We start from the raw sequence: 26,974 nt of genomic DNA, 5'->3' as shown, positions 1-26,974 counted from the left end.
CTTGAAATGAAACGTTTAGCTAGATAAATTTGAAGAATGTTGGATTTTAGTTGTCAGCATTAGGGCTCAATGAATAATCAAAATATTATAGGTCGTATGAGGATATTTACGAGATATCAAGCGTGAAAGAATTTCACGGTCAAGTCTCTCTCAGTACATATTCAGAATGTTACAGAGTAAAGATCTTATCGTATGTTTCCTCTTTCTGTGGATTTTCGTGAATAACGCAAAATGCCAGGACATCGAAGAAATGTCTAAAACGTTGGACAAAATACTGTTTAATACTAGATCATTTCGTCGACCACGTAATCACGAAGATGCATCGTCAATTTGGCAGGAATATGAATTTGGCACTGGGGCTGGAAATCGAGAGGGTAATTGTTATTAAATATGTTATTATATCAGTTATTAAAAATTTAATCTCTTTTACATAGAATATATGTAATATTATATTTATTATTTTACTATGCAAATAAATCTATAATTTTCTCCACCCTGACTATTTATATAAACAATTTAGAAGAATGTTTTTATTTTTAGAAGTTATTGTGACAAATATTTCATTGCACAAATTGAATATGCCCGATAACATTAATTGGCAATTTTTACAAGCAGAAATCGCATACTTCATTCATGCTGAGAATTCAACATTGTCTTTCTACGAGATTGATCTTGATGATTTGTCACTTAAACATACTATAAACATAACAACTGAGGGACGTATATTACAATTTAAAGTTCTTAATTTAAATACCGAAGAAACATTTAATGAGAATCGTGTTAATAATTTAATGGTAGTTCTAATGATTGAATTCCAACAAAGCTATTACTTATACTGGTATAGAATCTTTGGAAATACGTATACGTTATATTCAACATGGCCTGTACAAAAACAATATCGAGACATGGAATTTATGCGAGAAGAAAATCAACATGAATTATTGTTACTCGACAATAATGTATATGCCGAAGGACAATCGTTGATTGATATTTACGGTTTCAATGTTGATTATAATAGTCATCGCATCGATATATGGTAATTACGTAATTATACATATATATCGTTTCTGTTTTTACCTTTATAATTGCATTATATAGCACTACGTGACCCTTTATATATTTACACGATAAATTTTTTTGCAAAATAAATGTTGGCATACAAAATAATTTATAGCAGAAATACATAAAAAGAATTATGCTTTAAATAGATTACTAAATAATGTTTTTATGCCTATAAATTTTAATACTTTTTTGTTAGAATGTTTCTGTACAAAAATTTTAAAAAGAGATGCTTTGGTGTGACTTCTTTCTCTAAAAAATTCGAAATTATTTTTTAATTATTATTTATTGTATACATATAAATATCTCAGAAACACTGCGTTAAATCGAAAAATGTTTCAAACAAAAGTTGTGTGGCTTCAAGGGAGCCATAAAATGGTGGCAATTATTTGACCTTGGAAAATCATTTAAAGGTCATGTGAAGGTCAACTTTAAAATCTTAAATAGAAACTCCCATTTTTTATTTAGTATTCTTATAGCTGACATCGAGAGCTTTCCAAAACACTATAATAAAGTATTTTTTCATTAAGTACTTTTTGAGTTATTTTATATTTTAATCTGACATATTTTGATATAAAAAATAAAATATTTCGTAAAATATTCAGTTTTCGATAATCTTACCGTAATACTTCTATGTACAGACTAATAAGACAAATTAATTAGTGCCAAAAAAAAACAAATAATTGTTAAAAAAAATACATTGTAAATAATTTTCTTAAAAACAATTTTTTTTTTATACTAATTGATTTTTCTCATTATTCTGTACATAGAAGTATTACGGTAAGACTATCAAAAACTAAATATTTTACGAGATATTTAATTTTTTATATCAAAATATGTCAGATTAAAATATAAAATAACTCAAAAAGTACTTAATAAAGAAACACTTTATTACAGTGTTTTGGAAAGCTCTTGATATCAGCTATAAGAATACTAAATAAAAAATGGGGGTTTCCATTTAAGATTTTAAAGTTAATCTTCGCATGACCTTCAAATGATTTTCCAAGGTCAAATCATTGTCACCATCTTATGGCCCCCTTGAAGCCACACAACTTTTGTTTGAAACATTTTTCGATTTAACGCAGTGTTTCTGAGATATTTGAGTGGGTCCTTTAAAATGGGACACCCTGTAAATATGTATATATATTATATCCAAATTATACTTTTCAATGTGCAAAATGATATAAATATAAATATGCTACATTTCCTATATAAATAAATTTATACTGTGCAGGCTTTGTCGGCGATTATTTGTTTCAAAAGTATTTGATATTCAAATCTGCTCGATTTATGGACGCTCCATGTTAGGCTTTCAAGGAATCGATAGCATTATTTTGTATAAATCGAAAATTGAACACGCATTATGCCAACTTGAAAAATTTGAAACTATTAAATCTAACAAGCTGACGAATTTTGTTTGCTTCGAGAGTGGTTACATCGAATATCTGGCGATTGGTGGAGATGAAACGCGTTTATTTCGTTTTTCCGAGAAAGATTTTCAAGATAATGTTGAAACAGATCTGCATTTTAATGGTAATCCGATGATAATTTTTAAATAAAATGTAATTTTTTAAAAACAGATATTATTTATTTCAGACACTACTGAAATTGCTTGGATTACCACTGTACCATTGAACACATATCGGGATGAGTCATTGTTATTAGTTCAATTTAAAAACTTGTCGGTAATCGCTTTAGCTTGGCAAGGATTAAAGTTTAAAACAGTAGTTTTACCTAATGAAATTTTGAATAATTTTGATATGTCAAAAATCGTCATTATTCCAAAAGTTGGATTTATTCATGCAAACGTACTCGTACGCATAGAAGTGGCTTTGAGTGAATTGGAGCATCCTATTCACAAGGAGACGAAAAGCATGTTAAAGACGCGAGCTCTGTTGGAGGTACTTGCGTTTGCATAATTTCTTTTTCTTATGTTTAATATTTTACATAATTATGTATTATATTTATATATAATTATATATTTTGTACATAATTATAAATAAATGTTTCAAGCAGTTGAATAACTATTTTTTACAATGCATTAAAATATATAAATATGTAGGACGTACATGTTATTTTATGTTAATTTATGTTTATTTTAAATGTTATTTTTATTGAGAAATTTTATAATTTTAAATTTCTTATAAAATAAAATGCTTTCAGGAGATTTTTCGAAAACAGGAAGTTGTCTTTGACGAGACTGAAGCACACTTGAATCGAAGCTACTTCAAAAATTCCATATCAGGATTTTGGAATTTTTCAGAAGTCGATGTGTCGAATGCTACAATCGAAAGGAATGTAAATTATGGCGCTGTCAAAGTCGGTTTAATCGATTTAGAAATGGAAGACATGTTGACGAATGTGACATCAAGTTTAAAGAAACTAGAGGAACTTGAAATGATGCTTAATCAAACCTTATCGGATTTGAAAAATATAACTAATTCGACGACAATTAACTTATCCTCGGATATTGAATTAAATGGAAATTTTCTAGTGACTGGAACTCTGTACGCGAAAAATATAACTGCTGCTTCTGTAAATAACGCATCAACTTCATTTGCAGCAAAGAATATTGTAGATCACGCTACTGTTATCAACGACCAAAATTTTTTTCTCTCCATTGATACTAATAATTTGACGGTTTTCTCTTTGAATGGCGTTCCATTGGAAGAGATTATTTTTGACACTACAATCAAAAATTATAAAAACATTGATTTTTCGCAATTAAAACGATTAGAGATCAATGGACACTTAAACTTTTCCGAGATAAATAATGTTAAATGGAAGAATCTAATGCAAAGTATAGTATGGAAAGATGAATCAATAATTATTCCAGGAGAGACAATCGTGGAAGGGGTAAGGCTCTGTATATATAACTCTGATTGTTTGTGATATAATTACAGACAATCATAAATTCTTTTTTTAAAATTACTTAGGATATTATCACCTTAACAACATATGTTATTGGAGGGTTCTTTCTCGGAAATTTTACCGTAATTTTATTTTTATGCTTTACATAGTTTTCAAAAAAAAGTAGTTTTTAAAATAAAAGTAATATTTTTCTATTTAACATAATTAATAAAAATAGAGATTTATTTGTGATACAATAACTTATTTCTCTTTTTGCGAAAAATCGATGCTTGTTTACGATTTATCACAATTTACTAAACGTTCAGTAGAACTGGAATCGAACTTTTATATACAGGGTGTCCTATTTTAAAGGACCCACTCAAATATCTCAGAAACACTGCGTTAAATCGAAAAATGTTTCAAACAAAAGTTGTGTGGCTTCAAGGGGGCCATAAGATGGTGACAATGATTTGACCTTGGAAAATCATTTGAAGGTCATATGAAGGTCAACTTTAAAATCTTAAATAGAAATCCCCATTTTTTATTTAGTATTCTTATAGCTGACATCGAGATCTTTCCAAAACACTATAATAAAGTATTTTTTTATTAAGTACTTTTTGAGTTATTTTATATTTTAATCTGACATATTCTGATATAAAAATTTTCGATAATTTTACCGTAATACTTCTATGTACAGAATAATAAGACAAATTAATTAGTGCCAAAAAAAAACAAATAATTGTTTAAAAAAATACATTGTAAATAATTTTCTTAAAAACAATTTTTTTTTATACTAATTGATTTGTCTCATTATTCTGTACATAGAAGTATTACGGTAAGATTATCAAAAACTAAATATATTTTACGAGATATTTAATTTTTTGTATCAAAATATGTCAGATTAAAATATAAAATAACTCAAAAAGTACTAAATAAAAAAATACTTTATTATAGTGTTTTGGAAAGCTCTCGATGTCAGCTACAAGAATACTAAATAAAAAATGGAGGTTTTTATTTAAGATTTTAAAGTTGACCTTCACATGACCTTCAAATGATTTTCCAAGATCAAATAATTGTCACCATCTTATGGCCCCCTTGAAGCCACACAATTTTTGTTTGAAACATTTTTCGATTTAACGCAGTGTTTCTGAGATATTTGAGTGGTTTCTTTAAAATGGGACACTCTGTATATATAACTTTTTCTTTGATAAAAAATAATTTCTTCCAACAGCTTATCGCCGACGAAGTCGATATAAAAAATCTGAATTATTTACGATACCCAGAGGATTACGTTCTAATTAATAATAAATATTCTCTCGATGTTACGGGTGAGAAATACTTTGCCAACTTGTCTACAACACATTTATTGAACATCAATACAATAAATAATATAAGTATCGATGATTTCATTATTCTTAGTAGACACGAAGTCATTGATCATGAAATTACTTTTGAGAATCTGGAGATTGGTGGAACTTTTCAGGTACGATTTGATAAATATATTTCGCTAATTATGTATGAAAACATTATGCGTCACAATTTTAGATTGACGGCAATGTAACGGGCATTAACATAAGTAGCATAGAGAAATTGCTCAACGAAACTGATAGGCTTTCATCAGACGTTATCTTTGAAAATCTGATTGTGATGGGAAATATTGTGCTCCAAGATTCAATTAATGATAAAATGTGGTCAGATTTTGATGATATTTTGTTGAAAACTGAAGAGAATGCATTAATTACTGGAAACAAAAAATTCTTGAATGGCATTTATATAAAAACTAACGCAACAATTAAATCTGGACAAATTAATAATCACTTATTCTCAGAATTTGTAACGTTAAACACCGATCAAAAGTTTCCTTGTAAGTATCAATTATATAATTAATAAATATTATTTATAATTATTAACTGCACGCATAAAAAAATTAAATGGTACATATATGTATATATGTATATACATTTTTATACATAATGAAGCATAATATAAAAAACAAACATGTTTTTTTCTAATGCTTTATTTTTTATTTCATTTTTGCAACAGTAAATTTATAAAATAAAACGACTTATAATATTACTTTTAATATATAAACAAATCACATTTTCTCTTGCTCTCTTTCTTTTATCAAAGAAAAAAATAATTATAAAGATACTTGTTTCTATTTACATTACCCTCTACAATTCTATTTGTATATAATATTATTTTATTTATTTTAGATTTGAGAAAAATATCGGCAAATGTCATGTTGGGAAATGTAACTTTAGGCATGTTGAAGAATTTAGAAGATTATATAATCCGCGAACAAAATGTTACCTCTGCTTGCCTAAACAAAGTATTATTCTTTATTAGATCATGTATCATTGATAACTTATCTTTCGATACTCTAAAGCAAAGTATCACGCAGACTGCTTTCTTTGACAAATTAAATCAAACTTTCCAAAAACCGTATTTCGAAAATTTGACACTCTCAACATTAATAGCCGATGAAATCTTGCCGAATACAATCAATTATATCAATTACACTGATTTGAGTAAACGCATCTTAACAATCTCTACGCAACAAAATTTGACAGGCACTTTAATAATTGACAATTTAGAAACCAATGTCTTGAACGCAAAAATCATCAATGGAATGCCATTAAATAAATTAAATCAATTATTAGCACTTTATGATGACATTTTTAACGGAAATGCGTCAATAAAATCACTCCGAGTGACTGGGATGTTAACAGCATCTTTGATTAATGAAAACGATATCGTAAACGTTTACAAGAAAGATAGCATGGGGACTGTAATTTTCAATAAAAACATATCGGTTAAAAACCTAACAGTGACTGGCTTCGTAAACGGTTTAAATCTATCCGAATTCGTTATTGACGCTGTACAGAAAGCCGACAAAAATGTTACATTTATAGGCTACAAAACATTCGAAAATATTACGTGTGAGTTTTTGAAGGCGCAATTTATAAATGGACACTTTGTAGAAGATATCTTAGATCCCAATAAAGAGCAGATACTGAAAGGACCAGTTGTTATAAATGGTATGTTGCATATATATACAAGTTTTCAAATGTTTCTATATTTCTCATAGTTTACTATAATTTTACTCTCACACAAAATCTTGAAAACTTTTAGAGATTGTTATACCAATATATTGACAAATTATATATATTTATTAGATATACAGGGTGTCCCATTTTAAAGGACCCACTCAAATATCTCAGAAACACTGCGTTAAATCGAACAATGTTTGAAACAAAAGTTGTGTGGCTTCAAGGGGGCCATAAGATGGTGACAATGATTTGACCTTGGAAAATCATTTAAAGGTCATGTGAAGGTCAACTTTAAAATCTTAAATGGAGACCCCCATTTTTTATTTAGTATTCTTGTAGCTTGCCTCGAGAGCTTTCCAAAACACTATAATAAAGTATTTTTTCATTAAGTACAATATTTTTTGAGTTATTTTATATTTTAATCTGACATCTTTTGATATAAAAAATTAAACATCTCATAAAATAGTTTTTGATAATCTTACCGTAATACTTTTATGTACAGAATAATGAGACAAATCAATCAGTATAAAAAAATAATAGTTTAAAAAAAAATTATTTACGATATATTTTTTTAAACAATTATTTGTTTTTTTTTGGCACTAATTGATTTGTCTCATTATCCTGTACATAAAAGTATTACGGTAAGATTATCGAAAACTGAATATTTTACGAGATATTTAATTTTTTATATCAAAATATGTCAGATTAAAATATAAAATAACTCAAAAAGTACTTAATAAAAAAATACTTTATTATAGTGTTTTGGAAAGCTCTCAATATCAGCTACAAGAATACTAAACAAAAAATGGGGGTTTCTATTTAAGATTTTAAAGTTAAACTTCACATGACCTTTAAATGATTTTCCAAGGTCAAATAATTGTCACCATCTTATGGCCCCCTTGAAGCCACACAACTTTTGTTTGAAACATTTTTCGATTTAACGCAGTGTTTCTGAGATATTTGAGTGGGTCCTTTAAAATGAGACACCCTGTATATATATATACTTTTTATATATACTTTCTCTTTCTTTTCTTTCTTTTTCTTTTTTTTGCTTATTAGAATTAAATACGACATTGCAATAAAATTTTATTTATGTTATTTTATATAATTGTGTTTTTGTTTTCTTTTTACTGATTATTTTTATTATTGTTATAATTATAACAGATAATTGTCATAATTAACGGATTTATAATACTATAATATAAATTATATATATTAATATAAATTTAATTTTTTTAGGCTGGGTCACTGTTTTAAGAAATTTCAATACAACTGGCAAGATTGGAAATGTATTTTTACATGATTTCACAAATAGATTTAAATCACTTGAAAATAACTCTTACATTCTTCGCGGTAACTTTTATTTCAATGAAACCACTTCCATAACAAGACTGAATACAAGTGGATCAATTCAAAGATCAATGTTTGATAGTTTTTTGGAGAAAGTAATCTTTAAAAATGATGTAAATATTACAGTGTCTGGATCGAAAGTATTTAAAAGTTCAATTACGTTTAATAACGCATTTATCATTGATGGCAGTTTAAATAACTTAGATTTAAACAGATTTCACAAAAATGCTGTTTATATCGATAAACCTTTCTCAATTAATATTAAAGTTATATTTAAAAAGGATGTTTACATACAAAAAGCTCTTGTAGTAAAAACAGAATTACAATCAGGTACCATCATGAAAGTCGATATAAAAGACCTGCAGGACAATGTTATTGCTCTTAATAAACTTAGCTATTTTTCAGGTAATTATGTTTACACATAATAAAACAAAATTATACGTAAATACGAGCAAATAATAATTGAGAGTTTTTTAACGGTCCGTTAAATAAATAAAAATATTATTGGACGATTTTTCTGCATAATAAGAAATGATTTATATTTTAGAACGGATTACAATGGATAATGTGACTTTTCAAGCAGGCGTAAAGGTTGAACAAGTCAATGACTTAAAAATGGATATGTTGATTCCATTACATACGAAACAGTCCATCATGGTCGATAGGCTTAATTGTACTAATGCCACCGTTAAAAACATACAAATATCAGGACGTGTTAACAATTATTATCTAGAAGATATTTACGCGAACACTTTTTTGGTATAATATAAACATCAAAGCAGAAAAACAATTTTATCGTTTTACACATATGTATTTGTAGTGATTAAAATATATATATTATAAAAATGTTCGAATATAAATTAACATATAGACATATGTACAATTTATATTCACATTTTATAATCATGTATTATATTTCACAATTTTCTTAAATAATTCATTTTATATACGATTGTCTATTTTATTTTTTCAAATATATAATTTATATTAAAATTTTAATACTATATAATAAAAGTTCAAGAATAATAAAAAATAATTTTCTTTACAGATACACGGCAATCAAAATATTTCGGGACATATAAAGATTCGGGGAAATGTTTACACGTATCATGACTTTAATGCATATCTCATCAATAGCTTTAATCCTAAGCAAATTGTTTCTGTAATCGCCGAAGACACTTTAACCGGTAAGAAGCTGATAAATATGTTATACAGGGTGTTCCATTTTAAAGGACCCACTCAAATATCTCAGAAACACTGCGTTAAATCGAAAAATGTTTCAAACAAAAGTTGTGTGGCTTCAAAGGGGCCATAAGATGGTGGCAATGATTTGACCTTGGAAAATCATTTGAAGGTCATGTGAAGGTCAACTTTAAAATCTTAGATGGAAACCCCCATTTTTATTCAGTATTCTTGTAGCAGACATCGAGAGCTTTCCAAAACACTATAATAAAGTATTCTTTCATTAAGTGCTTTTTGAGTTATTTTATATTTTAATCTGACATATTTTGATATAAAAAATTAAATATCTCGTAAAATATTTAGTTTTCGATAATCTTACCGTAATACTTCTATGTACAGAATAATAAGACAAATTAATTAGTGCCAAAAAAAAAAAACAAATTGTTTAAAAAAAAATTGTTTAATAAACAATTGTTTAAAAAAATACATTGTAAATAATTTTCTTAAAAACAATTTTTTTTTTTATACTAATTGATTTGTCTCATTATTCTGTACATAGAAATATTACGGTAAGATTATCAAAAACTAAATATTTTACGAGAATTTTTTATATCGAAATATGTCAGATTAAAATATAAAATAACTCAAAAATTACTTAATAAAAAAATACTTTATTATAGTCTTTTGGAAAGCTCTCGATGTCAGCTACAAGAATACTAAATAAAAAATGGGGGTTTCCATTTAAGATTTTAAAGTTGACCTTCACATGACCTTCAAATGATTTTCCAAGGTCAAATCATTGTCACCATCTTATGGCCTCCTTGAAGCCACATAACTTTTGTTTGAAATATTTTTCGATTTAACGCAGTGTTTCTGAGATATTTGAGTGGGTCCTTTAAAATGGGACACCCTGTATGTATATAGTCTTACATGGTATCACAAAAATGAAATTGGATTTTTGAAAAATGTCAAATATTTTAAACCCTCCTTTTCCTCTTAATGTTTGAAAGTTTTTAAGTTTGTCCAACAACAAAAATTATTTTCCACGTATGTTAGTAAATATATCTTTCCCTTTCTCTCAACTTTACTTTCATCTTTCTCTAGCTTCTCACAGTTCCTTCCAAGTTTGTCAACACTATATTAAATAATAATAGGCTCAGTGGACATTTTCGTCTCATCCTCTTTCCATCAAAAATTTTTTGCTCATTTTTCTCTATTCTTACCCTTCTCTATTCTTTTCCTTCATAACATCATCTATCCTTTCTATCAAATCTTTCCATGCCCTTATCAATATCTCCCTATCAAGTCAAAAAGGCTGCACTTAAATCGATGAATAAACTTATTAATCTCCTTTTAATTTACCAATTTGCTTTTGAATTAAATAGTTTGTCATGTACATATCGTCCATTATCCTCTTTTCTTTCTTAAATCCCATCAAATTTTTCGGTATTATTTTCTTCTTTTCCATTTCTCCTTTCGATCTATCCACCAGTATGAAAAGATAAATTTTATACAGTGTCGATATTAATGTATGTAATCCCTCTGTAACACGATACTTTTCCACCCTCTCTCTTTTTTACACTCGAGGATTCCTTCTTTCCATATTTCCGGACAACATTCTCCCTTCCATATTTTTCTCCACATTTCCTACATCTTTTTATTTCTTTTTTCCTCCATGTTTTCACTTCATTTATAATTTCTTTCAGAGAGATTTATGTAGGCAATTGATACATATAAATAACACATTTGCTTAATTTTTTTAGGAAACTTCATGTTCAAAACTCCAGTTGTCCTTGATAAAGGTCTTAGAATTTTGGGTCTTCTAAACGGAATAAATCCTATTAATTGGCAAGGTGTTGCAATTAAGATAACAAATAAAGCAAAACAGATTATATCTGGGAAGTGGAAGATACATGGAAATATCCATTTCGAAGAAAATATTGACGGAAGTGAATTTTTGAATGGAGTTAATGTCACGGAAATATCAACTGCTTTATCACAGGAACATCCTCAAATAGATCATATCATCGATGAAACACATGTAAGAAAATTATTTTTATTCCAGAACATTTGATACCATTTTTAATATTAAACGCGTTTTTATACGATAATAATTAACAAATAAAACAATAATATTTTTTTTTTATAATTACTATAACATCTATTTTTTATAAACTCGTCTTATATTAAAATCAGCACGTTCGTTCCATCAAAATTTAATTTTACAGCTACATCTTGTTTTACGTCTTCTTAACATGACTTTATTTTCTGCAGATGGATCTAAATAACTTATGCGCATTGCATTTAGATATGCTTAAATGCAATGCTGTAAATCAGATATACAAATTCAATACATTTGATTATTTAAAAATTCAGGAATTTGAAGGAGATATTCATGATATCCGTACTATTGAGTCAAATAATTTTGATTATATATTAGTAAATTATGATACATGCCGTGTGAAACTTATACTCTATACTGAAATCGATTTTCAAGCGGTCGACGAAGTATCCGATTTTGGGTTAATTGATAAATGGATTTTTTTTAAATCAAATCGCCCTTTGTATTTGCTTACCATCGCGAAACGCACCTGCGGTAGAAGTCTTAACAATATATGGAAGTTGGAAAATAATAGATTAATGGTGAGTTTATTGTAATAAAGTTAAATTACAATTAATAAAATAATATGTTTTCAATGACAAAATATAAAAAAATGCTTATAAAATATAATATAATTTTTGCTTAGATTGAGTTCAGCTTTCTTGATTTTTTCATTTTATCTTCATTGTTACAGCATGTATTGGAACTTGGTAATGCTAGCGATATTATGGATTTATATCAAGATGTTTTTGTAGCAATGGCTAATGAAAATCTCGAAAGTGCTCCGGAAGAGATTCAATCAAATATATTAAAGACACTTATCTCATATAAAAATAAGAATAAAAAATTAAATTTGATGTCCAATACTGATCCAATTGTCAATCAATCCGTTAATCAATCTTTAATTTATGAATTACAAGGAAAATCTTCTAATGACACAGATGTAAAAGCTTGTCTTGATTGTAACAGCATGCTAAGTTTTAAAATAGGTATCTATGAAGAAGAAGAATATATTTACTACGACGAAGAAATCAGCCAGGATTATATATTCGTAAGTTCAAAAAAATTTTTATTTATTTATTATTATACAATTAATTTTATATTGGGTGATTGCATAAGTTCGTGCCCGATTTAAATATAAACTTCAATAAAATTATATTTTAGAGATAACACTTTTATTAATCAATTATATAGTCTCCATTCTTTTCTACAATGGTTTTCCAACGATCTATAAGCTTGTCGATTCCATTTTTGAAGAAAGAACTTGGTTTTTCTTGAAAAAAGTTTGTAAGGTGGTTTTCGATGGTTAAGCTTCCTCGGAATTGAGATTCTTGCCATTTAAACTATTCTGCAAAGACCGGAACAGATAAAAATCTGAAGGCGCAATATCTGGAGAATATGGCGGGTGCTGCAGAATTTCCCATTGCGACTCCTGCAGTTTTCCTGCAGCTTATTCCTTTCAGTCGGGAGATGCGGCACCCACGTATCAAGCTTGGAAATGTATCCAAGCTTTTTTAAATGACGAAAAGCGGTTGAATTATCGATGTTCAGCCTCTCAGCAATATCCTCAGTTGTAATTTTTGGGTTTCTTTCCACTAAGGCATGCACAATGTTATCATCAATGCCAGAAGGCCGTCCAGAGCGGGGTTGATCCTCCATGTTGAAATCACCATTTCGAAATCTGCCAAACCACTTTTTGATTGTTCGGAGAGCAGGAGCGCGGTCCAAATAAACGCTTTGAATATTTTTTTGTACAATCCCAACACTCACGCCTTTCCGAAATTCATATAGCATTACATGCCGCAAATGCACCTTTCGTTCTCCATTTTTAATGATTTCTCTTATGCAGAAATGGACTTATCTGAACAATGTCTGACGCTAAATTGACATAAGACAACGTCATCTATTCGGTGTAAGCAACAATTACCACACGAAAACAATAGAACTCCGCCATGCAGTAACTTAATGCCATCTATGAAAATCGGGCACGAACTTATGCAATCATCCAATATAATTATTTATATACATATATTAATATATAGAAAATCAGGATTTATTGCATAAAATTAATACTATTCTATAATATATATTTATGTACCATATGTTTATTTGCTTATATTGTTTTATTTAGTTGTACAAAAATGACATGTCGCAAACAAAGATCTTGCAGACAATAAAAGCACGTCTGCCGAAATGGTTTTTGATCCTGAACTTTGAAGGACTTGTCGAGACATTATTTATTTTTGTAGAAAATGACGATACTATCCAGATTTACGAATATAGAGGTGAGTCTACATTGTAGAATCGAAAAATTATAAGAAAGATATTTATTTAATTATATATAAAATTATGCGATTGTATATTACGTATTTTTATAATTTTTTACAAGGTATCGAAGGCTTCGTACATAAAAGTGTTATTAAAATAAAAGTTGGTAAATTATATCATTTTAAAATAAGAAAACACACTAATCTAGAGAAAAGACATTGTTTGGCTGTAATACACAAGAATCGATTAACAATTTTGGAAGCAAGAATGTATGGCGAAAAGTTGGACTTGAGAAATTTAGCTAAAAACGTCTGTTACACGAACGCCAATGAATTAGAAAGATGTCAATAAATATACAATTGTTATTATTGTATAATGTAATAAAAATTTCTATTTTTAGGAATTTTTTTTTAATTTAATAAAAATTGGCATATAAATAGAAATCAAAACATTAAAATATGTATTATATATATATATATATATATATATATATGGTATATTTAAATTAAATTGTTATTGTAAATGCATACAAATATTTATTACATATTATATTTCATGTATGTTATTAAATATATTATATTTAATGTAATTTTATATTAAAATGTTACATGTATATGTATATGCATAGGTATATATTATAGTAAGCTCTATTTAATAATATGAATAATTATTCAACTTATTAAAATTTTATTTATTAGTTTATTATATATAGTAGCTTTATAATACATAGAATTTCATTGTACATAATTCACACATTACAACATTTTTTTATAAAAAAAATATTAAATCTAATGATTTCCAGTACACCAAATCTGCTAATATATAAAACTGCAAATACATATACAAATATATGTACAATATTTATGTATCTATGTATGTATATACGCATGGATATATAAATGTGTATACACACGTACACATGTAATAAATATATCTTTATTGATCTATATCATGTTTTGAAAAATTCTTTATCAGAAAATATATTTTGGAACGTTCTATATTTATATAAAAAAAAAAATATATATACAATACAAATATTTAAATAAAATAATAATTAAACTATATTTAAATAATAACTATTAATCTCATAAATCGTATATATAGTTTCACATTTTAACATTTTTATCGTAATATTTTGCATATACAGGGTGTCCCATTTTAAAGGACCCACTCCAATATCTCAGAAACACTGCGTTAAATCGCAAAATGTTTCAAACAAAAGTTGTGTGGCTTCAAGGGGCCCATAAGATGGTGACAATGATTTGACCTTGGAAAATCATTTGAAGGTCATGTAAAAGTCAACTTTAAAATCTTAAATGAAAACCCCCATTTTTTATTTAGTATTCTTGTAGCTGACATCGAGAGCTTTCCAAAACGCTGTAATAAAGTGTTTCTTTATTAAGTACTTTTTGAGTTATTTTATATTTTAATCTAACATATTTTGATATAAAGAATTAAATATCTCGTAAAATATTTAGTTTTTGATAATCTTACCGTAATACTTCTATATACAGAATAATGAGACAAATCAATTAGTATAAAAAAAAAAATGTTTTTAAGAAAATTATTTACAATGTATCTTTTTAAACAATTATGTTTTTTTTGGCACTAATTAATTTTTCTTATTATTCTGTACATAGAAGTATTACGGTAAAATTATTGAAAACTGAATATATTACGAAATATTTTATTTTTTATATCAAAATATGTCAGATTAAAATATAAAATAACTCAAAAAGTACTTAATAAAAACATACTTTGTTATAGTGTTTTGGAAAGCTCTCGATGTCAGCTACAAGAATACTAAATAAAAAATGGGGGTTTCCATTTAAGATTTTAAAGTTGACCTTCACATGACCTTCAAATGATTTTCCAAGGACAAATCATTGTCACCATCTTATGGCCCCCTTGAAGCCACACAACTTTTGTTCGAAACATTTTTCGATTTAACGCAGTGTTTCTAAGATATTTGAGTGGGTCCTTTAAAATGGGACACCCTGTATAGACGACTAATGCCCGTTTTATGTATGCATAAACTCGCTCGAAATTTTCGCGCCACGACACTCGTTTTGCACCTCGATATCTCGATAGCGGCATTCAAAGAATCGATTCGGCTTGTACGCGCGCATGAGAAAAGGCTCCGGCGCGCGCCGTCGCGTCACCTTGACGACGACGTCGTCGTCGCTGTGACGTCGGCGCAGTGCGTCGCGTAATAAAAGCCGCTGCACCGGGTCGACGGTCCCGCCGATGTCAGGCCAGTGTCCCGACTTTTCTCGGCTTTCGCGCTGCGCGTCACGCCTCGTCGCTGACGCCGGCATCGTTATTGCCACGATTCCATTCTATCGTTAAGCCCCCCCCCGCCTCTCATATGATCGCATAAATTCTCGTAAAGCAACGAAAATCTGTCGCGTCGTTAATTTAGAGCGTTGGCAAGACCCGGTGCGCTAAAACTGCCATCGCCCGCTCGGCTCGCTGACGACGCGTGATGTCGTCGAGCGATGCTGTCGAAAATGCGCGATGTTGATCTTGTGACCACCATGGTGTGAGAAGCCACCGGGACATGTGCCTTCTCGTTTCCTATTGATCGGCGCGTCCTGACCGGCGCGATCAGAAGATTTGCACATTATCGCGGCCTATAGGAGAAAGACCTGGTAAGGTTCTATGATCTCTTCGTGATTTCAGACAGCCATTTGTTTCGTGAACAAGGTGCTGCTCTACTGAATATATATAGAATTAATTGCATATTTAGAGGAAAAATAAAATATAATGTCACTTAGTCTTTTGAAGCGCGTATGATATTAATGATATATATTAAAAAAAAAAAAAACCATATTACCGTGCTTAATATTATCTAAATGCTAAAAATAACATATAAAATTAGACTATGTATATATATATATATATATATATATATATATATATATATATATATATATATAGCTAAACACTCTCATAATACACTTTTTATTATTAATAAAAATATTATAATATATTTTTAAAATATCTAAATTGCAATTATATCCCCTCTGTGCTTAGTAAGGCAGTTACCTTGGCCGGCGAGATGAGCTATGTTATTGTTTATTCATAAAAATGTGATATATTTGTATCATCTAATTATATATAGTAGAGATAACTAATATAACTCTTATCGTAATATGCCATTATTACAGCATAATGATAAAGATAATAATGTTATGATAAGTTTTTCTTTCTTTATACTATTTTAATGTGACTATTAATAACATTTTGATTTGTCATAATTATATATACTCCTATATTTTATTTTCTATCTTTTTATAATTTTTGAGTTTATTTTTTTCTTAATGCTTTATCCGTGAAAGAGATAGCACGCAGAATGTTCCTTATTTGTAATTATTGCTCTAAATATCTTTGTAAAGAACGAGAAGTTGTTCCAATTATGATTTCTAACATTATAAAATTTTATTGAAGCTTCCTTTCATTAAAATAATATATAAAGTATTAGAAAGAGATTGTAAAAAATGAATATTGTATTAGCTTTATAAATTATATTTTATACTTAATTCTCTGACATATTTTTAAATAAAAATATAAAATGTTTGTAAATTTATCCTAATAGAGTAAGAATTGTTGTAGAGAAAATATTAATATAATACTTCTATACAAAATATTTTGATAACTTTTAAATATATATATATATATATATAGCGAAAGTTGCAATCTTGAAAAAAGTTCGACGCGGTAAAATATTTCTTGCTTTCAAATATAACTTCTATTTCAGAAATATATTTTTATATTATAAAATACAGCGAAAATATTTAGGGAAGTTACGATTAACAAAATATCCTGTAATTCAAATCTATATATAAGATAAAATTATAAATTATTTTTAAAAAAATTAACTCTCAAACAGAACCATTTTCTTATATTATTCAACGTGTCAACTTAGATCTCTCATTATTATTTTCCATATATCGTTTAGCATGTTACCACAGATTTCTCATGAATGTTTATTCATAAAAATGTGATATATCTGTATAATCTAATTATATATAGTAGAGATAACTAATATAACTCTTATCGTAATATGCCATTATTACAGCATAATGATAAAGATAATAATGTTATGATAAGTTTTTCTTTCTTTATACTATTTTAATGTGACTATTAATAACATTTTGATTTGTCATAATTATATATACTCCTATATTTTATTTTCTATCTTTTTATAATTTTCGAGTTTATTTTTTTCTTAATGCTTTATCCGTGAAAGAGATAGCACGCAGAATGTTCCTTATTTGTCATTATTGCTCTAAGTATCTTCGTAAAGAACGAGAAGTTGTTCCAATTATGATTTCTAACATTATTAAATTTTATTGAAGCTTCCTTTCATTAAAATAATATATAAAGTATTAGAAAGAGATTGTAAAAAATGAATATTCTATTAGCTTTATAAATTATATTTTATACTTAATTCTCTGACATATTTTTAAATAAAAATATAAAATGTTTGTAAATTAATCCTAATAGAGTAAGAATTGTTGTAGAGAAAATATTAATATAATACTTCTATACAAAATATTTTGATAACTTTTAAATATATATAGCGAAAGTTGCAATCTTGAAAAAAGTTCGCGGTAAAAAATATTTCTTGCTTTCAAATATAACTTCTATTTCAGAAATATATTTTTATATTATAAAATACAGCGAAAATATTTAGGGAAGTTACGATAAACAAAATATCCTGTAATTCAAATCTATATATAAGATAAAATTATAAATTATTTTAAAAAAAATTAACTCTCACACAGAACCTTTTCTTATATTATTCAACGTGTCAACTTAGATCTCTCATTATTATTTTCCATATATCGTTTAGCATGTTACCTCAGATTTCTCATAAATATTTTCGATTATAAATACAATTTTCATTGATCTATTTTTTTTTCTTAAATAATGTAGGTATACGGCATGCATATCTCTCTCAAATATTAAATCAATATTTCATGATTGACACAACTCGCACGCACGGTATGTGAAGCTAACAGAATCAGATTTATCAATGTGTTTCAACGATTACGCGCTAAAACTGAAGATGATTTAAGTTGTTAACTAATAATAAGTTAGATAACATAATAATCGTCACGCATGGAAGGAGAAGCGATACAAAAAAAAATTTATTTTTTTGTTCTGCGCGCGTACGTCTTTTCGTGGTTTGCAATCTGTGTCTTGATGAATTGTCACATGTGCCGCGGATATTTACTTACAAGCATTCAAAAATTCCTGATTGTTCTGCACAGGTGCGGAAAATTAAATGTTTGCTAATAGAAAAGTGTCTCTTAGAATCGATTATTTTCTTGATCGACGTATTTCGTCCGTATTTGATTTTATATGATAATAAAATATAATTTTAATTATATATCCTAAATAATCATTTAAAAATTATACTACAGCGTAAAACGTCACATCGAAAATAAGATTTTACCGGAATATAACTAAATTTATTTAAGAAAAATTTTTTTTTTCCGTCGCTCAGTATCCGATATACAAATCTATAGTTTATAGCAATCCAAATGATAAATAGCGCATTGTGAGAAAGTTTGACATTTGAAAATGTCAGTAACTACCTACGCGAATTCTACATGTAGCCTCATGTTGCTTATTTCCATATTATGCTGATTCTCGATTGAACAATTGAAGTTTGTCCAATGCGTGCACCGTACGTGCAATTCGTCTCCGCCTTTTTCTAGCTTCTTGCGAAATGATATGAAGATATCGTAGTATTGATGATTACATTATAGAATTTTATTATAATAGTTGAAATTTAATGTGTTAATATTATCGATATTTGCGATCTTTAGCAAAATAATATGTGAAGTTTTTACACATAAATATACACAATACATGTATATGTATTTACCATTGTTTTGATAGAACTATAAGACATGATAGACAACAATCACTTCAACGAGAAAAATTGATATATAAATAATGATGATGTGTATTTGCAAAATATATTAATTTCATCAATGAGATCGTATAACATTAATTAATTAAAATTTCAGAGAATTTCACGATTGTCAAACGCAGGATACTGTTGTTACGTCATATACAGGGTGGCCCATTTTAATCTTCTCAGGCAAATATCTCAAAAACCAAGCCCGGAAAAAAAAAATGTTTCAGACAAAAGTTGTTTGGTTTCGAGGGGGCCATAAGATGGTATCATTGGTTTGACCTTGGAAAATCATTTGAAGGTCATGTGAAGGTCAACTTTAAAATCTTAAATGGAAACCCCCATTTTTTATTTAGTATTCTTGTAGCTGACATCGAGAGCTTTTCAAAACACTATAATAAAGTATTTTTTCATTAAGTACTTTTTGAGTTGTTTTATATTTTAATCTGACATATTTTGATATAAAAAATAAAATATCTCGTAAAATATTCAGTTTTCGATAATCTTACCGTAATACTTTTATGTACAGAATAATGAGACAAATCAATTAGTATAAAAAAAAATTGTTTTTAAGAAAATTATTTACAATGTATTTTTTAAAACAATTATTTGTTTTTTTTTTGGCACTAATTAATTTGTCTTATTATTCTGTACATAGAAGTATTACGGTAAAATTATCGAAAATTGAATATTTTATTTTTTATATTAGAATATGTCAGATTAAAATATAAAATAACTCAAAAAGTACTTAATGAAAAAATACTTTATTATAGTGTTTTGGAAAGCTCTCGATGTCAGCTACAAGAATACTAAATAAAAAATGGGGGTTTCTATTTAAGATTTTAAAGTTGACCTTCACATGACCTTCAAATGATTTTCCAAGGTCAAATAATTGTCACCATCTTATGGCCCCCTCGAAACCAAACAACTTCTGTCTGAAACATTTTTCTCTTCCGGGCTTGGTTTTTGAGATATTTGCCTGAGGAGATTAAAATGGGACACCCTGTATATTTGATCATAATTGTTATTGACACTTTCATTGGGGATATTAAAAATGTTATCATATCAAATGGAAAAAGAGATTTTGTAATTTTTGTAATCTGTTTAAAGTTTGTCTTTAAAGCAACAATTCACGACTTATCTATAAAAGTTTCTATGAATATACGTTAATAATGTAACATTTATTTATTATGAGAATTATAAACATTATGAAAAAAGAATTTAGTAAAACAGTAATGAGAAATGATGAGGATACATTTATTATAGATTTTTTTAGGAAAATGTATAAACTAATAGAATGTTTCGTCCATATAAAAAGGAACATAGTATGTCACCGAATGGAGATTTTAAATATGTATTTGGAGAAACGATTTTACAGGAAACCGCGTATAAACTTTTCAGTGGTTTCCGTCTGTTTCCAACATCTTTTCCCTCCACACGAACTATTTTCGGCATCGCTTCACCGATACGTCGCAAGGCTAAACTCATTTTGTTACGCACCGTCTTATATTATTTTGGGGATCATATACCTTTTTTTTTTGTCGCGCCAACATAAAAGACACAATATACTTTATCATGAATAATGTTCGGTCGCATAATTCATAAAGAGAAAAAAAATTTTCGTTATCTTGATATTGAAAAGCTGCAGAAAATTAGAACAAAAAAAAAAAAAATGATTCAAGCGAGAAACCTTTCACCGATCACTCTCTTTCCTTTTCTCTCTCTCTCTCTCTCTCCTTTTCTCTTTGATTTTCATATAAATTATAATAGAGTCCTCTAAATCATGTGCACTTTGAATTACGTTATAAATTTTTCTAGTTTTTGAAATACGATACTTTGAAAATATTGTATTTTTTTATTCCTGATTATATTCAATTTTTGTACCATGTGTTATTCATGCGTGTTGGTTGACATTTCTTGTTGTGTATATGCTATCCATTATAATACATGTGAAAATTGAAATTATGTGCAATTTTTTCAAAAGGTCTATCAATATCTTGATCGATAAGTGTAATCTTCTCGAAAATTTTATCAATATCTTAATCTGAATAATCTCGCCGTGCACAAGATCAAAAAAAAGAAAGCAGTCCCGTTTGTTCCTAAAAAAAAAAAAAAAAAAAAAATTTACACGGCATATTCCGATGAGTTATAATCGAAATCATCAGTCATGGAATTCTTGCTGATAAGGTAATGATAAATGGGGGTCCGGATTGACTAAATAACTAGCGTTATTTAAGACCCAATGGTTATCCATGATATAAGAATCCAGACATATTTTTAAGCGAGCCGTTTTAACAGAAACAGGAACGTGTTAACAACTTATCGAAATGACAAAGCTGCGTTCTAATCAATGTCTACCCATTCATTCGTTAGCGAAATTGCACGATAAAATCGATAGCTCCACATCTGAACAAGAGCAAAGAGCGCCATGTGGCTATCGACCACAGCTGTTAGCTCCCCGTGCGTATACATCACGCCCTTAAAGCTTCCTTCACACAAGATCTCGTCTATGAAGAGAAAAATTGATACAACTATTGGCAATCTAGGCGAGCGACGATCTTATGAAGTTTTCTGCCAATTCTCAATGCGATTTATTAAATTCGCAAATTGTCAAGGAATTGATTTTTAACGTTTATATGAAATAATTGAATTTTAAAATGATACAGCAGATATATCAATGCTGAGACATTGGAGAGATTCAAGAGTATATGTATATAAATTATATTAAATTATATTATAATTAAACGTGTCTCTGTGTGCATCAACAATAAATATAATTTTGTGCGATAATACGATGCAAATATTTTTATCGCCATACAAATAAATAAAGTAAAAATTTAGTTATAATATTAAGAGCGATTAATGAATAGAATATAATCATTTGATATTATAACTAATAATATAAAAAAATTAAAAAACTATATAATTACTTATAATTATATTACTTAAAATTATATATAACTTTATTCCTATAGTGCCCCTATAAAATATAGAGAAAAATTATAGATGCAATTTTCATAAATATAGTAATAGTAATAATAAGAATTGATTTGCGGCTCCATTAAAAGGTTAAGGTCAAAGTAATTGTAGGCTCGTAATTCATTCATACCGAGTATCGATTACAACTACATACTTCACATGAGTATTCTTACACGATTTCTTTTCATAATCCTTGTGTGTACGCGCCCTAAAAATGAATCCTAACACACAACGTCTTAAGGATCTCATTTCCGAATGAGTCAGAGAATCCGGATAATGTCTGCCAAAATATTGTACGCGCATATATGTAAGTTATTAACCTGTGGATCATGATTATAAAGCAAAGTAACGTCATTTATTTAAAAGAAGAAGGCAATAAAAATGGTAATTGTAATCTTGTGGATTCAGTACGGAAGTTCTTTTTATATTTGATAAATTTAGATTTGTTATTTTATTTTTAAGTATATTTTTTGTATTTTTTTTTTTTTTTGTATTATGTATACGTTTGATATTATATAATAGAGTATTTAATTAATTAAATAAACAAAAGTACTTTCGTAAAAAAAAAAAGGTAAAAACGGACCATTAAATACTTTCTTCGTTTAACGTGTCTTTAAGTCTGTCATTTTTACAAAGATCGCGATATAAAAGAAAATTACGTAAATATTTATGTACAATGCAAAATTTATTTTATTTATTAATATATTTTGATATTATAAATGTATTATATATTCAATTATACAATTATACATGAATAAAATAATTAAATCACGAACATTTAGATTTAGTTTATAAATCTGAACTTCTTATGGAAACATCAAAGAATTACTACTATGATAATAATGTATAAAATTGCAACGTGCATATGATTTATCATTTTTTTCCGTTCCTAATGAATAATTATCATGAACACGAAGAAGTGAGAGAAAAACATCAAAGCAATCAAGAAATATCATGATAGACTTGTTTGTAACAATTGACCACTCTCGCTAGAACGATTATTATTATAATTAATACGGTAGTAAACTCGTATACATTATGTAAGCGATACAAGATTCGAATGTCATTTCTACATGAAACGCAAATTATAATATAACTGTAGAGACGGTATAGTCGCTCGGCAATTGGCAGCAATTGACAACAATTAGGACTAAGAGTCGGGATGATCGTGATTGCGCATTATACCAATACAGAGCGATAACGCTCAAGCTTTGAATTTTGAATATCCAAGTAGTTGATCTCTCTCTCTCTCTCTCTCTCTCTCTCTCTCTCTCTCTCGTTATAATCTAAAATCCATAACTGGTTGCAATATACCATATTGTTGCTCTGAATATTGTTACATTGTGATGTAAATGAATGTACACTTTAAAAAGCCTGGAGCACGTTGTCACATTGAATATTGGATCCTATCGGAAATGCGATGCTAATTTAATGCGTCATTCTATGTTAGAGCGATATTTATATGCGTGTGCAATATTGTGTTAGGTGTACAACTTTGCTTCCGCCGTTTTCCTATAGATGGCTTTAGCGGTAAGTAGTGGTCGAAATAAATAGATCATAGACGTCGTGCGATAAACTTGGGCATCTGTCAACATAACCCCATAGAAACATTAGTCGATTTGTGTCTGCATCATAAAGTTATTCTCGATTGAAAATGTCAGTTTACGAGCCAAATTCTCGTCATTTGCGGGAGGTTTTAATTTTCTGCTTCAATATGAAGAAATCTGCGGCTGAGACTCATCGAATGCTCTCAAATACTTATGGTGAAGCCGCTATTAGCGAAAGAACGTGTCGCGAGTGGTTTCGACGTTTCAAGAACGGTGATTTTCACGTCGAAGACCGGCATAGCGGTGGAAGAGAGAAGGTTTTCGAAGATGCAGAATTGGAGGCATTACTTAATGAAGACTCGAGTCAAAGTCAAAAAGAATTGGCACGATCATTGGGAGTGACTCAACAAGCAATTTCAAAATGTATAACCAGTTTTTTACAATAAAGCCTCGAATTTCGAAGAAAAAAACGGCGGAAGCAAAGTTGTACACCTAATAATTAGAATTGTTTAACGGTTCATTAAGGAGGGATCAGCCATGGGGATGCACTTTGTCATGCCAAGAAGTAGATGATTGACAATATAATTAAAAAAAACTTAATTAATAATAATAGTCCCATGTATTAACAAATAAAAAAAAATGTAATTTTAAATATATATATAAGAGGAAAACAGCATATTATAAATCGTAACTTCTGTTTCTCATATAAAAAACTAAAATTTAATATGTTTAACACACAAAATATAATTCTAAATTCTTTGAAAAATATTCATCGCTTGTACTGCTAAAAGGATCAAATCAAATAAATCAAAGATAACGAAGATAAGACATAGCGATGTAAACATACTATTATTTTGAAATCTGAACCTGCATATATCTAATCTAATATGTCTAGTCAAACATCGTGAAGTATGAAAGAAATATAGACCGCGTCTAAGGGCAATGGGCCGGATGATGGTAGTAGTGGAGAGGGGGAAAAGGGAGAGGAATCTTGGACAGATGTTTAATCCACGGTGCGAGGGTCCAGTTCCCCCATGGAAAGCGAATCGTGCCAAGAACTACCCTCCATCAACGATTACTACGTACGAACGCAGTATCGGCAGCATTGTATCTACGACAATAGTTCCACTATTGCTACCTTAAGCCCTTGTGAGCTACGCTTATATATATAAGGGGGCCACGTGACACGTGCTAACTCACACATACACGTACATTGTATGCTCTACGTTCTGGGCAAAATTTGGGCCGGAGACTCCCTTTGGCTGTCTCGGTGCTCGGTTCACCACGTGGATGTCTCTCGCGGGTGAAAATTTATGGAAACGTGCGAGAAATATCTCACAATCAGTTGCAAGGCTGCGTTTATGTAATATCCATATTATCAATTTTGATCGATAAAACATGTGGCCGTAATGTCATCGAAAGTAATCGTCGGGTTTCTTTCTTTGCATTACAATGAGAAAAGGTACATGACGTGTAGTGATAAGTGTAATTATTATATATAAAATAATAAATGACAAAAATAATTTGTGATAGTGCGATTATGATTTAAAGTGAATTTGAATTGCTGAATTAAATAGAATATTATTGTTCACGAGTGATGCGTGCCGTTGAGATGTTTCAAAAATAGTACAAATTGTGATATTAATAATTATCGTCTAATGTTTGCATTTGGATAAAAATATACGATGTAGCTAGAGACGAAATTTTGAAGGTACAGTATATATCGAAGATATAACATTATTATAATTTTCTGATTGTGTCAAAAAATTCAAGTATGCATTCATATATTAATTGGGCGTTAATATATATAAGAATAAGAATGAAAAATCATGCATATCAGTATAAAAAAAATATCAGTATACTTGTACAGTCGCATTTCTGACAATTTCGAGCACGTAGCGTTCTAGTATCCTATTCGTAGCAGCTAGGATTTAGGCATATTTTGAAAGAGCAGACGATGTTTATAATCTAAAGTGTTGATGTAGTAATGGATGCACAGTGCTAAGAGAAATTTCTTGCGTTGGGATCTGAACTGATACAGAGAGAGAGAGAGAGAGAGAGAGAAAGAGTGAGAGAGAACGACGGATAGAGAACATATCCTACTGAGTTAGTCCCAGAGTAATATTTCATGTGTAAGTGTATGTGTGTGATTAGCAGTTATTTTCTAATATAAACAGATATTAGGCGGTTATCAGTCAGAATGACAATTGTCAACCGGAAATAACCGGAAATAACCAATTCTCTCGTCGTCAACGCATGAAACTCTACAACAGAGTCGTTGGATTTATTTTTAACGATGCATTTAACTTTCATATTATATCACATATAAATTTACATATACCTTCGTCGGTTACTTAAATTGCTTACTGATCGATATATAAAGATATAGCAACAATCTCTTTTTCCCTTTCTGTTTTAAAAATATAGCAAATAATAATCTATATTTGATAGAGCAAATACTTTTCGAAATTATTATTTTTTTTTTTTTTTTTTTTTTTTTTTTTTTTTTAAACGAAGTTAAATACGAAAAAAAATTATTTTCAAATTTCAATTAATTTTTGCATAATACTATTATATTCTTAAAATTATATCATTGTGTATATGTCATTGTTGTATCTTATATGAGTGTATTTGAAGAAATATACGAAGAAAA

At 28.6% G+C, this 26,974-nt stretch overlaps 2 protein-coding genes across 2 annotated transcripts in view; both read left to right on the top strand.

The window, feature by feature from the left end:
• Positions 1 to 166: 166 nt before the first annotated feature.
• On the top strand, positions 167 to 14,214 carry Fs(1)n (female sterile (1) Nasrat). The gene is made up of 16 exons (XM_070312938.1): positions 167 to 374; positions 541 to 1,036; positions 2,294 to 2,592; positions 2,656 to 2,960; positions 3,223 to 3,915; positions 5,141 to 5,392; positions 5,455 to 5,773; positions 6,126 to 6,950; positions 8,202 to 8,717; positions 8,860 to 9,071; positions 9,361 to 9,499; positions 11,258 to 11,535; positions 11,769 to 12,137; positions 12,290 to 12,646; positions 13,727 to 13,880; positions 13,985 to 14,214. Exons 1-16 carry the CDS (start codon positions 167 to 169, stop codon positions 14,212 to 14,214), a joined length of 5,652 nt encoding a protein of 1,883 aa, XP_070169039.1.
• A 1,886-nt stretch (positions 14,215 to 16,100) lies between these two features.
• Positions 16,101 to 26,974, top strand: part of Daam (disheveled-associated activator of morphogenesis-like protein) — a 55,619-nt gene continuing 44,745 nt past the window's right edge. Inside the window, exon 1 of the mRNA XM_070312847.1 lies at positions 16,101 to 16,514. The gene's annotated coding sequence lies outside the window, so the exon portion shown is untranslated. The remainder of the gene's footprint in view (positions 16,515 to 26,974) is intronic.

This window comes from Polyergus mexicanus, unplaced genomic scaffold (assembly GCF_030449975.1).
Source record: "Polyergus mexicanus isolate NDT 795.1 unplaced genomic scaffold, iyPolMexi1.0 SCAF_23, whole genome shotgun sequence".
Taxonomy (NCBI): domain Eukaryota; kingdom Metazoa; phylum Arthropoda; class Insecta; order Hymenoptera; family Formicidae; genus Polyergus; species Polyergus mexicanus.
The sequence above is the reverse complement of the archived record's forward strand: the minus strand, read 5'-3'. Positions and strand labels throughout refer to the sequence as shown.